Raw genomic sequence first — 12,766 nt, forward strand, 5'->3', positions numbered from 1 at the left:
ATGGAGGCAACAAACTGCTGGAATACAGGTGCAATCAGAAAGATGCAGTGATAACCAAGCTCAAAAACAACTTTGTGACAGAACCTGTTTTACAAAGATACAGCAAATGAATAAAATCAGTTTTAACAAAAAAAATAAGGAATATGGTCTTTAGATATATATATAAAGACTAAAACATACATTATTTTAACAGAATAATTATGTGAAATATGCAACACTATGATATTCCTTGTTTTAAAAAACATAAATAATAATTCATCTAACATCTAATTTGCATAAATAATAACGCAACCCCACCCACTCCAATGGAATTGTGGGAATATAAACTTTCAAATGCAAACTGAAGAACAGACAACCAAAATATGACACCAGAGTTACCTTGCAGCCATTCCAATGTCCCATTACCTGGCAATTTTACCCCATTTACCATAAACACTAATGTGTGCATACTGCTTTACTTCTACAATGATTATTTGTATTTTATTTTTACATTTTGCAGCACAACAATGCACAAACACTAACAGACATCTGCTAATCAAAGCAATACTGTCTCACAATGAAAATAGACATGGCATTAAAACTTCTCTATCCTTGAAACTCACATTAATTGAAATAACATTGTAACCCACACACCACATCCAAAGAAAAGGCATCTGACCAGTGATGGATAAAGATTACCTTTGGGCTGTTTTCAAATCATTGGCCTCTTGCATACAAAACAAGAAACATACACGTGTTTCTTTCTTTGGTACACCTTCCTGACTTTATTAAGTTATTTTCCTTGTATACATCACACTTGTTAGACAGGGCACATTTTAAATTTGTTTAAACATTTTTCCAGTAGGATGTACTGTAAGCAATGAAACAAAATGCATGAACCAATAATGACAAAACTGCCCAATTCAGAACATTTCCATCATAAACGTCTACTTCTACACCCACACTATAAATAGAATGACAGTAGTGTAAGCAACAGGCATCTTGCACAGCTTCTCGCACTTATTTTCAACTTCAGCTTATTTTTCTCGGGGTGGGATAAAAACCAGGGACACATTTTAAATGTTGCTTGTAAAATTTTGGAAAGTTGCTAGAATAAAATGTGTTACCACCATGCATATCACTGGCAAGTCTTGAACTCAGGGCCCTATGCACTACAGTCAGAGCAACATACCCCTATGCCGAATCATCAGTTTCCTGAAAAAAAGGAAGACTGGAACTTAATGACTATCATTTAGTGAATTCAGTTCTCACGTCTCACCATAGCTCTTAAGCTTTTAGCACAAAAAAACCTGGGCAAACAATGCATATAATGGGGGAATACAGATTCAGTTCTCACTTCTCAACATTGCTCTCAACTTTGTAGAACAAAAGCCCGGACAAAGCTCACAAGTAATGGTGGCTAGGGACTTACCAGGGACACATTGTAAACATTGCTTGTATAATTTTGGAAAGTTGCTAGAATAAAATCTTGTGCTACCACCATGCATTTCACTGGCAAGTCTTGAACCCAAGAACCTATGCACTACAATCAGAACAACATACCACTATGCCAAATTATCAGTCCCCTACAAAAGAGGAAGACTGAAACTTAATGGCTATCATGCAGTGAATTTGGTTTTCACTTCTTACCATAGCTGTCAATCTCGCAGCACAAAAAACCTGGACAAAGCCAATAATGGGGAATACAAATTAGCTCTCAACTCTTAGCTCAAAACTATCTAGACAAAGCTCAGAAATGGTGGCTAGGGACTTTAGACTATTTTTACCCTGTACCAAAGGTAGAGGGTTTGAGCCTGAATACCTCTAGCCACCAGGTGCAATACATGGGGGCATTTACACACACACACACACACACACACACACACACACACACTGCCCCAGCCTGGGATGTCCTGCCTGCTGAATAATACATCCACATACAGCTGCTATAAAACGATGGTCCTGCTGCTCACCAAAATAAAATCTAGTTGTGAAAACTGCAAAGATATACCCACTCCTGCTTGTGCATTGCCCCAAACATGTCCTGCTCACTCTTGCAATGAGTGCGTATCTCCAAAACAGTGAATGCGTAATGCATGTAACCATATTCTTGCTCTTCGCTGCTGCTAATAAAACTCCAAATGTTTCTCGCTCACTGGAAATGATGACATGAGCCCAAGGAGCTCAATTTGACTGGCTGATAACCCTGATGGAGCTGAATCATCGTGCATGTGGTGATGTAATTGGAAATGAAGGGGTGCCACTTGTGAATTGTGGCACCCCTTCATTTGGACCCCAAAACTCTGTAAAAAAACAGTAATTTGGTATGGTTGAGAGTTCTGGTGTGTATGTGTTTGTGTAGCTAGGACAGATAGATAAATAGGTATATGCAGATCTGAAAAAATGCCATAAACACTAACACAAAAAACATTGTTATATTCCTAATAACATGTATATTTACTAGAACAAAAAATACATCCATACAGTGCAGATAAAATTTTGTCACATTTAGTTAAAGAAATATGAAAGCATTTTCCATTTATTTATTTATTTGAATGCATTAAACAATTTAAATCAGTGTCTTTAAACTTTCTAAGGCTATGTCTGTATACTTTGATACCTATTTTTTGGCCATCAAAACATTGTTCTAAAATACAGGAAATGTAATGGAGCCTGTTAACTGAAATGAAATTGCTGCCTCAATCACTGTATATGCAGACCTCACCCATGCAGAGATTAGTAGGAGACAGCACACAATTTCATTGTTGCTGATTGCTGTCTAGAACCAGTACCCTAAACTGACTTGACATACTGTGATTTTGAAACAGCCTGTATTATTGATTCACACTATGTATATGAAAAGTGTAATGAAGACTTCTTAATTTTATTGATGGTTGGATGAAAAAGGGAAGCAGGACCTGCTGTTTACATTCTCCACAATCAGTCTTTTTTTTCTGAAACTCACATTATCCTGACCATGGTCATAGCAGGGTGGAATGAAGCTGGTGATGCACTATGTGATGGGTGATAGAGGGGCAAGGAAGTGTCCTTGATGCACACTAATTGCAGTACATTGGGGGTAGGCAAATATGTAGTGGGGTGAACAGCACTAGAAACCTGATGCTGTGTGTGTACCCACATATAGTATGATAGTGTGACTGATAGGGTAGGTGCAGGTACACAAGTGTATTTGGTGAACAAGAAAATAATGCTATCACTGTACAATGTGGGCTACTGTCCTTTCAGTTGATTATCAGAGTACACTGTACATACCAGTTACTCAGTCTCTATAGCTGTCAAGTATACACATTCAGGAAATGAAAGAAAACCTGCTCTACTTTGTAACTCTCTGTTAATTCCTCTGTACTGGCTATAAACTGATAACTATCTGCTATAATTTGACCTAATCATGGGAGGGTCACTGTAGTAGAATGTAATGCTAAATATCCCTTCACTATTGTCTCCATTTCAACTCAGTTACCAACTTCCTTCAAAGTGTAAGTATCATATGTTGTAACATTTGTTTGTTCTAAGACCATGTAAGACAATGAAAATACCTGGGTACCTAATGTGTTGTATTTGTATCAATTTCACTCAAATAGAATAAACTTTATGTGATCCTGTGACCTTTAACAAGTATGCAATGTCAGTTGCTCGTATTTTGGTACATGGAACACTCTACTGAAGTACTCGTTTATCCCGTAAATATATATATATATATATATATATATATATATATATATATATATATATATATATATACACACGTGTGTGTGTGTGTGTGTGTATTAGCATGGTTCTGTTATCAGTATAACTGCTGCTAACCTACTTTGATCTTACATTTATAAACGTTCTTACCATCCCTCTACTCTTTTACTTTCCTCATGTTCTCTTGTCCTGACTCACTGTGGTCCTTTCTCTGTCTCTTTTTATAAAAAGTGTTGTCTTTATTGCCTCAATATGATATGACAGTTTGGTAGAGATTTTCCATTTTCTTTCCTTTCAAAGCCTGTGATCATTACATCCGACTCTAATACTGCAGGAACTCTGTCACAAGGCCCATCTCCCAAATGTTTTCACTGAGAATTCTGTCAATGTACATTGTAAGCAAATTTAACTTGAAGAACACTGATGTATATTAACTTGAGATAGTCAAATACTTGCCTACCCTGTGTTGGAAAGTGACTTTAATATTCCCCTCTCCAAAAGAGTAGTCTTTTCACTCCAAGGACCACTTACTAAGTTAACCAACATCCTTTCTCTTGATTGATAGATTACGCTGTATATGCCAGTTACTTAGTCACCCTAGCCACCGCATTTCTGCATTAAGGAAATGAAAGAAAACCTTTTATTATCATGTACCTCTCTTGTTAGTTGCTTTGTGCTGGCTACAGACTGATTAACTCTCTCTTATAATTTGTCCTGATGGTGGATGCCTATTATGCACCCCTACCTTATGCCCAGTTCCTGCCTGTTCCCTCTAACTCTATTATTATATTTCCCACATGCACATTTCACTTCTGGCTCCTATTATCTTACCCTCCTCAAACATCCTTACTACTATCATACAAGCACTCCTGTTGCTTTTACCTAATTCCCACCTTCCATTTAACATTTTCAAAAAATTCCCAACTACCTTCCTCCTCCCATACTGCATTGCACTATATTCATTTATAGTCACAACCCTTCCTAACAGTACATATATATTCTAATGTGAATTCTCTACTTTTCCCAAATAAAACCTCACTTCTTCCTGTTTTAACATCACCCTCATACTTTAGCCTTTTAAATACCTGTATTCCTTCCATTCCAGAGATGAGACTAGGGCAACCCTCTATCATAGAAAATTGTTCTTTCTTACCTACCCTCTATCAGCTTTCAGACTCTACCACCACTAGACATCCTACTGCCCTATAACTTGTTTTTCCTTCTTGATCCCTGCTTCTACACTACCAGCCAACAATAATATACAGATCTGTTTACTTAATCATGCTACTCCTCAGCTTATCCTCTATTCTTCTTCTATTGGGCCATCTCTCAAACTACCATCCCTCTATAATAGCTCTAAACATCTCTCCAAGTCTGTTCCAACCACCTATTCATACTTCTTCCCTATATTCTCCACACATCGCACCAAAGCTATTTAATGAAGACCCTCCCTTTTCCAACAAATATACACTGGTTAACTCAATTTCAACTCAAGCCAAACCAAAATTAAGTGGAAAAATACTCTCCAAAGAACAAGCAGCAATGATCCCCCAATATATTAAAATCCTTATATTAGGAGTCATTTACTCTAATCCTGGCCCCACCTATGACAATGAACATCAGGACAAATCTCTTCCACACACTACTGTAACCCTAAAACAGTCAATCTGAAACCCTGGTAATCTAACTTTTGCCTCCATTAATGTTAGACACAAAAGAATTAAAATTATTGAACTACATCCTTGGATTACCCAACATAAGCCTGATATTCTTACTGTAACATAAACTTGACTTAATCTCACCATAAATTACTCTGAAAATACACCTCTGGGTTATAATATCACCCATAATGAATGTGTAAAAATGAAAGGTCGTGGTATATTTTCCATCAAATGCCATATTTCCCCCTGGCAAGAAACCAATACCAAAATTTCATTCAGCAGAACTTCTTGTTACTTTCCTGAAATTAAACAGTTAAAAACAAATATGCATTATTGTCCTTTACATCCTTCCTGGTGGCAATATAGCTGTACTGGAAGATATCCTGCACTGGATATCCATAACAATTCCACAAGAAAAAATACTACAAGGTGATGTGATATCAATTGGTTGGACATAAACTCTAACTCCGTTACATTTATCATGAACTTATTTGGTTTCACATAATTAATTTATGACCCCCACACAATATAGCAAGGCAGTAAATTCCGTATTAGACTGGACCCTAGTTTCAGACCCTAGCAAATACACCACCACAGGTATAATGTCTGACTGACTCAGTAACCACCTTCCAATCTATTCATCCAGATATCTCACCCATCCACTTTAACAGCATGTTTATAAAGCAACATGAAACAGTTCAGGGTTTAGCCAGAAATGTTCATTACTACCCCATCATCTACAAAGTGAAACTTCCTAAAAATCCTCCCTTTAGATGATGCTGTAAATTAATTCAGTACGACTTTCATTAATATCCTAAATAGCCTTGTACCTCATTGAAGGAAGAGACTGAAAGCAAATAATGCAATTTGGTTATCCAGAAAGAGTAGAAAGCTAATTCAGGATAGAGAAAAAGCAAGGAAAGAATGGGAAAAATATAAAACACCACAATGTCCTGAACACTTCAGACTGCTTTGCAATTGTACCAAAGCATATAAACAAAGACAAAAAATGCACTATACTATTATAACTTTCAGAAGAATAGTATCCATAACCCTAAAAATTCTGGACAGCCATTGCAGAAATCTCGAATTCTGTCCAAAAATGTAACCCTAAACCCACTCCTAATAACTCACTACTCAAAACCGCAAAACAATTTCAACTCTTATTTCACAGATAGTATAGCATCTCTAAGCAATGATTCCCCAACATCTAATCCTACCCTTCCCCATCAGCCACATGTCACCACATCCAATTTTATCTTTAAACCTGTGCCCATATCCTATGTAAAGCTATTCTTAAACTGAAACCAAGCTCTACTTCAGATGATGACCTTCCAAGTGAGTGCCTTAAAGTAGCAGCCAACAGCATTACCTGTCCTGTCTCAATCCTTATAAATAGGTCAGTCCAGGAATTCCATGTTCCTTCTTTCTGGAAAAAGTCACACATTACCTGTCTGCACAAAGGAGGAAATTCAACAGACATTGCTAATTTTAGACCTATAGCAATCTTATCACCTGTCTCCAAAATACTTTAAAAATGTAATAAAAAAACATTGCTAAACTATCTCCTGTAGGAAGAATTTCTATCCCCCACAGAACATGGCTTCCTTCCTTCCCATATTACTAATACTACACTTCTAACCTATACAGATACTGAAAATTAAACTAGAGAGAAAGACAAACTAGTCTCCTCCTTATTTCTAGACTTGTCTAAAGCCTTTGGCAAAGTAGTTGTCACAACAAACCTTTACTTCAGATGTCCTTATTAGGTCCCTCTCAGTCCACCCGTCTGTGATTCATAAGTTACCTATCCAATAGGTATCAGTCAGTATAATGGCACTACACCCGGTCTCCATACCTCACAGTCACCACTGGTGCACCATGGGGCTCTGTCCTCGGTCTCCTCTTCATTAACATTCTCACCAACACCATCATCACATCCACACAACAGGCCTCCTTAATACAGTGTGGAGATGACTGCATACTCATTTACACATCTGACAATATGGCAAAACTCTAAACCATTACTCAGGAGGTATTAAAGAACCAGTGAAATATGGTTTTGTAACTCATAACACATACTTAACCCTAAAAAAAAAAAAAAAAAAAAAAAACTACTACTTTTTTCCCCAAATCCATCTCTCTCTCATAAAAAACAAAACAAACAAACAAAAAAAAACATTTAAAGTCCTCCCTCTTGATAAAACAACAACTGAAGTCACTTCTAAGCGCAAATTATTAGGGATGATAGTAGATGATAATCTTAAATTTGGTCTGCATTTACAAAACTGCATAAGAAAAACTCAGCAAAAAATAAGGATGCTTGACAGAGCAGTAAAATTTCTCACAAATGCAACTAAACCTACACTTGCAATTACTTATCCCCTCCTCACACTTCTTTATTGCGCTCCCATCCTTATAACCTTAAGGCATCACAAAAATTAAGATTTGGACAATGCTATAACAAAGTTGCTAACTTTGCAGCAAATACCCCTTTCAGAAACCACCACTGTATAATGCTACAAAATCTAAATTGTTTAGAACTACCCCATCATCTAACATATACACAGCTTCTTACCACCTGTAAAATTATCCAGCATCAACTTGCACATCCAGCACTAAATAACTTTCTACACAACTATGTTCCAAGTTTGTTATTGCAATCCATTGCCCAAAAACTCCTGTTTTTTCACAAACAAATTCAATCTGCCTGATTTGTTCTTGTTCAACACCAGGATAAACTATATCCTTAAACAAATACCTATTCATATCTTACACCACCTCCTTACTTCTGTCAATTGCTATCCCTTGGCTGTCTGTCTATATATACCATAAACCTGCTTTTCTCTGACTTCATATTGCAATTCCTGTCTTTGTTACATTAATTTAGCTTTAATTTCTCTCTAAATTGACTAAAATGTTTCCATATATTAAATCATCGTCATATAACTTGTATCTGCTCTTAACCACTATTTTCATATCATGTCTAATTTGGCATAATTATTTAAATTTAAAATGTAGATGCTGTTGTATTATTTTTAAAGATTATGACATTAACATCGTTGTTGTTCTTAAAATGTTTTGTAGTACTTTAAAGATTTTCATCCCTGGCCTCTGCTGAAAATGGGCTCCTACTCAGTCATGCTTTCCCAGTATTCAAATGTCAATTAATAAATAAATAAATAAATAACAAATCAGCATGTAGTTTTCTGATGACTAGTGTTTGCTGATTTCTTGTCTTTCTCATGTCTCAACTTCAGCATTGACAGAGCTAAATTTAAATGAAGCAGTGGGGACTTGTATGAGTTAGACTTCCTTCATGCGGAGTGCTCTGCTAATTTATAGTTTACCCGTGGATCAGAGCAGTAGCTATATGTAAGGTGAAGGCATCTCCTATGATACTTTGCGCTTTTCCCTATTTACATCTGTCACTCCAAGAAGCCCTTCATTTAGCACCATAGTCATCACTGTAGGCTTGGGACTGTACTTTGCCATGAATATAAATTGTTGTGAAATCCAGATCATTGTACTTATCCATTCTTCTGACATAATACATCTGCTAATTACAAGGACTGTACTTATAGGCCCTGAATTCATGAAAATGGCTTCTCTAATTTGTCACTTTTTGGAGCCACATGAAAAGTACAGTGACAGTAGCCAGTGTGATAAATCAATCAGTCAATCAATAAATAACTAACTAACTAAATAAATAAATAAATGATCACAGTTTGGTGGATAGAAATGGTTGGCATCCCTTTCAGACAGTCAGCAAAAGATGAAGGAAGAAACCCAGGACAGGCTTCTTTATTTCTTTTTGACATCAAGTACATCTGCACTTTTTATACTGACAATCAAAATGTAGACATTTTAGCTTTTGTGCTTGTCTTAAAAAAGTTGAATTTTGCACACTTAAAGGATATTTTTGACAGTTTATTTGACTTAATGTTTTTGTTTTCATCCAGATGCAACCCAGTGTCAATTTATTCGCCATTTGGGACACAGTGTGAAAATCTTGCCCTGAATCTCAATGCCTTCTTTGGTATTCTGTTTGGAGCTCTGGCCTTTCTTTTCTTATTGCTGCTAATTATTTTCATTATCATATGCTGCATACACAAAAGGAGAAGATCAGAAAATTTACCAGCGTGAGTATTGTATATATATTTTTCCATCATGTACTGCAGACAGATGTAACAGTTTCAGCAATCACAGCGATGCATGCACACTATTTAATGGAGATCATTGCCCATTTGAAATCCTGTGCAAAAGATGAGGTACCATCAATGTGTTTTTTTTTTTTAATTCAAGCAGGAGGAAGTTGACTTATTAATGGAAACATATTCAGAAACTTGAGATTGCAACCTTGAGGTTCATCAGGAAGTAAATGGCATGGTAATCAAAGCTGGCACAATGATCCAGGGAGGCAAACGACTATTTTTTTTACAGCAGAGTAAGCACATGTTAGCAGAAGTGCAACAACAGAAGTAACTGTGATGCATCCAAGGGCAGTGCCTTATGTGTGATGTGGATGCCGGGAAGATGATGATGACTGTGATGCTAGAATGGTGGGCAGATGAGCAGTTTGCAGGCTAATTGCAATACATTGTGTTAGTTGTCAGGCTGTATGAAGTCAAACTTATATCTAATAAACTCAGAAATATGAAAAGTGCAAAGACCCTTTTTGGAAAGGATCATGTTGGAGAAAATCCCTAAGGGGCCCTGAAGGGTTACAGACACTCAGCCTTTTCCTTCATAAAAGAGAATACACAGAAAATTCTGCAAAACAATATTTTCCTACATAAACCTGGAAAATAAGCTGTCATTCTCTGAGAAAATTAAAATTATAGTTACACGTGCCATTGTTTGTGTATACTAGTTTGTTCCCAAAAATTTCAGCCATAGGCAACAAAGCTGGACTTTGTTTTTCTGTTGTGCAATCAGTTTAGATGAGCTCAAATTCAGTGATCTTATCATGGGTTTTGCATATATTCAGCTCATTTTTATTTTATCTTGCTAACATTGAAGTGATGTCTCTTAAGTTCATCCCTTCACTTATATTTTATCTTGCCAAAATTAAAGTTATGTAGCTTATCTGCAGTAAAATCTAGTGTATATTTTATTGTCTATATGAAGTTATGCATTTTATGTCCAGTGCAATCCAGGTTAAATTTAAGCAATAACAAAGGAGTGGGTGTGAGTAAATCCTCATATACCCACACCCACAAGTCAGTTTTTGGGATCATCCAGTGATGTAATTTAAGAAAGAAATTGTTTAACATTCTTAAATAATGTCTTTGTATAATGGCACAACAGTGTTCCTCTGCATTGCTTCCTGTTCTTCCATGTTTGTTGATGTACTGGGTATGTGTATAGGACTTACATTCCCATTCCTGCAAAGAACATCAGTGCTGTACAATAGAAGCAATGGAAAAAGGGAATTTCTATTGTGCTCCTTTTTTTTTTTCAACTATAAAAATTGGAAAACTCAGAGGTACATTTGGAAAGCTCAGAGGTACAAGAATCTGCCAAGACAGCAGAGAAATACAAGAAAAATCAGGTATGTTCTGCAAAACTAAATAAACTTACTTTAATGTTTTTTTGTCACCTCTGTACATACATCTCAACCCCTTAACATAAGAAATGTGGACAAAGTGTTAAATAATTGGGGGGGCAAAATAGAGACAGACTGTAAATGCTACTCTTATAAACTTAGAAAGCTGCTAGAATAACACAATTTGTGTTAGCATGTATTGTTTGAAGGGCAGATTGCAAATATTGCTCTTATAAACTTAAAAAGTTGCTAGGATAGCAAGATTTGTGTTAACATGCATTGTCTGAAGGATAGACTGGAAATGTTGCTGTTATAAAATTAGAAAGCTGCTGGAATAACAGGATTTCTATTAGTGTGCATTGTGTGAAACTCAAATGCATGTTATTATTTGGTGAATTCATTCTTCAGTGATTCAGTGATTTATAAGAAATTATTAATTTTATGAAGAACAGAACAATAGTATGAGGCGGAAATCTGTAGAGTTGTGCCTCCATAGCATATATGAATAGAAGAATGTCTAGCTGGTTAATGATACTTTCGTGATTGGACTTTTTTCTATTTGTAGGGTCTATATTAGAACATCGAAGCTTCAAAAGCCTATTCAGCGAAAGCTGAAAATATCGAAGCAACAGAAAACCACATTTTTTCCTAGGGAAAGAATTCGGTTGTCCGTTTCTGATGCTTCGGTATTTTCAGCGCTATGGTGGAAAGTTATGGGTCAGATTCAGGTAAGTGTGCGATTGAGTGCGGGTTAGATTAGTTAGGGTTAGGGTGCGGGTTAGGTATGTGTGCGATTGTGTGGACGTGAGGGCTAGGGTGGGTTAGGCGAGTTAGGATTAGGGCCCAGGTCAGGTAAGTGTGCGATTGTGTGGACGTGACAGTTAGGACAGGGTAGGTGAGTTAGGGTTAGGGCATGGATGAGGTGAGTGTGCGATAGTGACGGACCTTAGGGTTAGGGTTTGGGTTATGGTAAGTGGATAGTTAGTGGTGTGTGTATAGTTTAGTGTAGGGTAAGGTGTAGGATTTTAGGTGTATGTGTGTGGATTGCTGTTTGTTTGGTGTGCTTGTGTTGTGTGTATGTGTTTTGGAACAGCAAATCTTTTCCTAGGGAAAAATTTGCTGTTTTGTATGTTCGATGTTTTCAGCTTTCGCTGAATAGGGTTCGATATTAGAAGATTCGAAGTTTTGAAACTTTGATGTTCTAATATAGACATATTTGTATTCTCATAGATTCATAGATTCATAGACAGTCACTAGGCTAATGACCCGGGGGAACCTTTCTAAACCTATTCAGGTTTTCCTGAAAGAATAATGATCTCCTGTATCCAAATAGGACATTGAGGACCAGGCATTTATAAACTACCTCTGTCCATAAGAGACATGGGTGCCAGGCCTGGTGTAAATTTTCTATTCCCCATCAACTTGTCTAGGTTATGCTTAAACTGGGTAATAGATGAACTCAGCTTCACATGGATGGGAATCCTTTCCAATAGGATGGGCAGTCTCTGGTCCAAATATCTGTCTTTCCAGCATGTTCTGTTTAAGTCACAAATAAAATTCAGATTCCTAGACCTTGTATTTCTAGTACTCTTTGACTTACAAATATGTAGGAGATTCAAAAGTGTGGGTTTAGTGGATGCCTTGTAAGCCAGACATAGATAACCCCTCTGTAATTTATAGTAGACTGTGTAGGAGAATTGGGCTTTAAGGCACTTTGCATAAGGCAGGTTTGTTACGCCTTGTATTCTTTTTGTAAAGAACCTTTGAGGTTACTCTAGTTGCTGCATATGCCTGGTCAAGTGCAAAGCAAAGGGCATATTTTACTCTATGATTGGTCTGATAAAGGTGGAGTTCAGTAGGATATTCAAGG

The 12,766-nt window shown here is 36.7% G+C and overlaps 1 protein-coding gene across 2 annotated transcripts in view; it reads left to right on the forward strand.

Annotated features, from left to right (window-relative positions):
- The window catches only part of LOC122800842 (probable GPI-anchored adhesin-like protein PGA55), an 813,969-nt gene that overhangs the window by 614,915 nt on the left and 186,288 nt on the right, over positions 1–12,766 (forward strand). For both annotated transcript variants that reach the window (XM_044070155.1, XM_044070156.1), the window contains one exon: positions 9,311–9,490. In XM_044070155.1, the coding sequence (XP_043926090.1) occupies positions 9,311–9,490 (180 nt within the window). The remainder of the gene's footprint in view (positions 1–9,310; positions 9,491–12,766) is intronic.

Source organism: Protopterus annectens, chromosome 4.part1, assembly GCF_019279795.1.
Source record: "Protopterus annectens isolate FY-2018-M chromosome 4.part1, PAN1.0, whole genome shotgun sequence".
NCBI classification, from domain to species: domain Eukaryota; kingdom Metazoa; phylum Chordata; order Ceratodontiformes; family Protopteridae; genus Protopterus; species Protopterus annectens.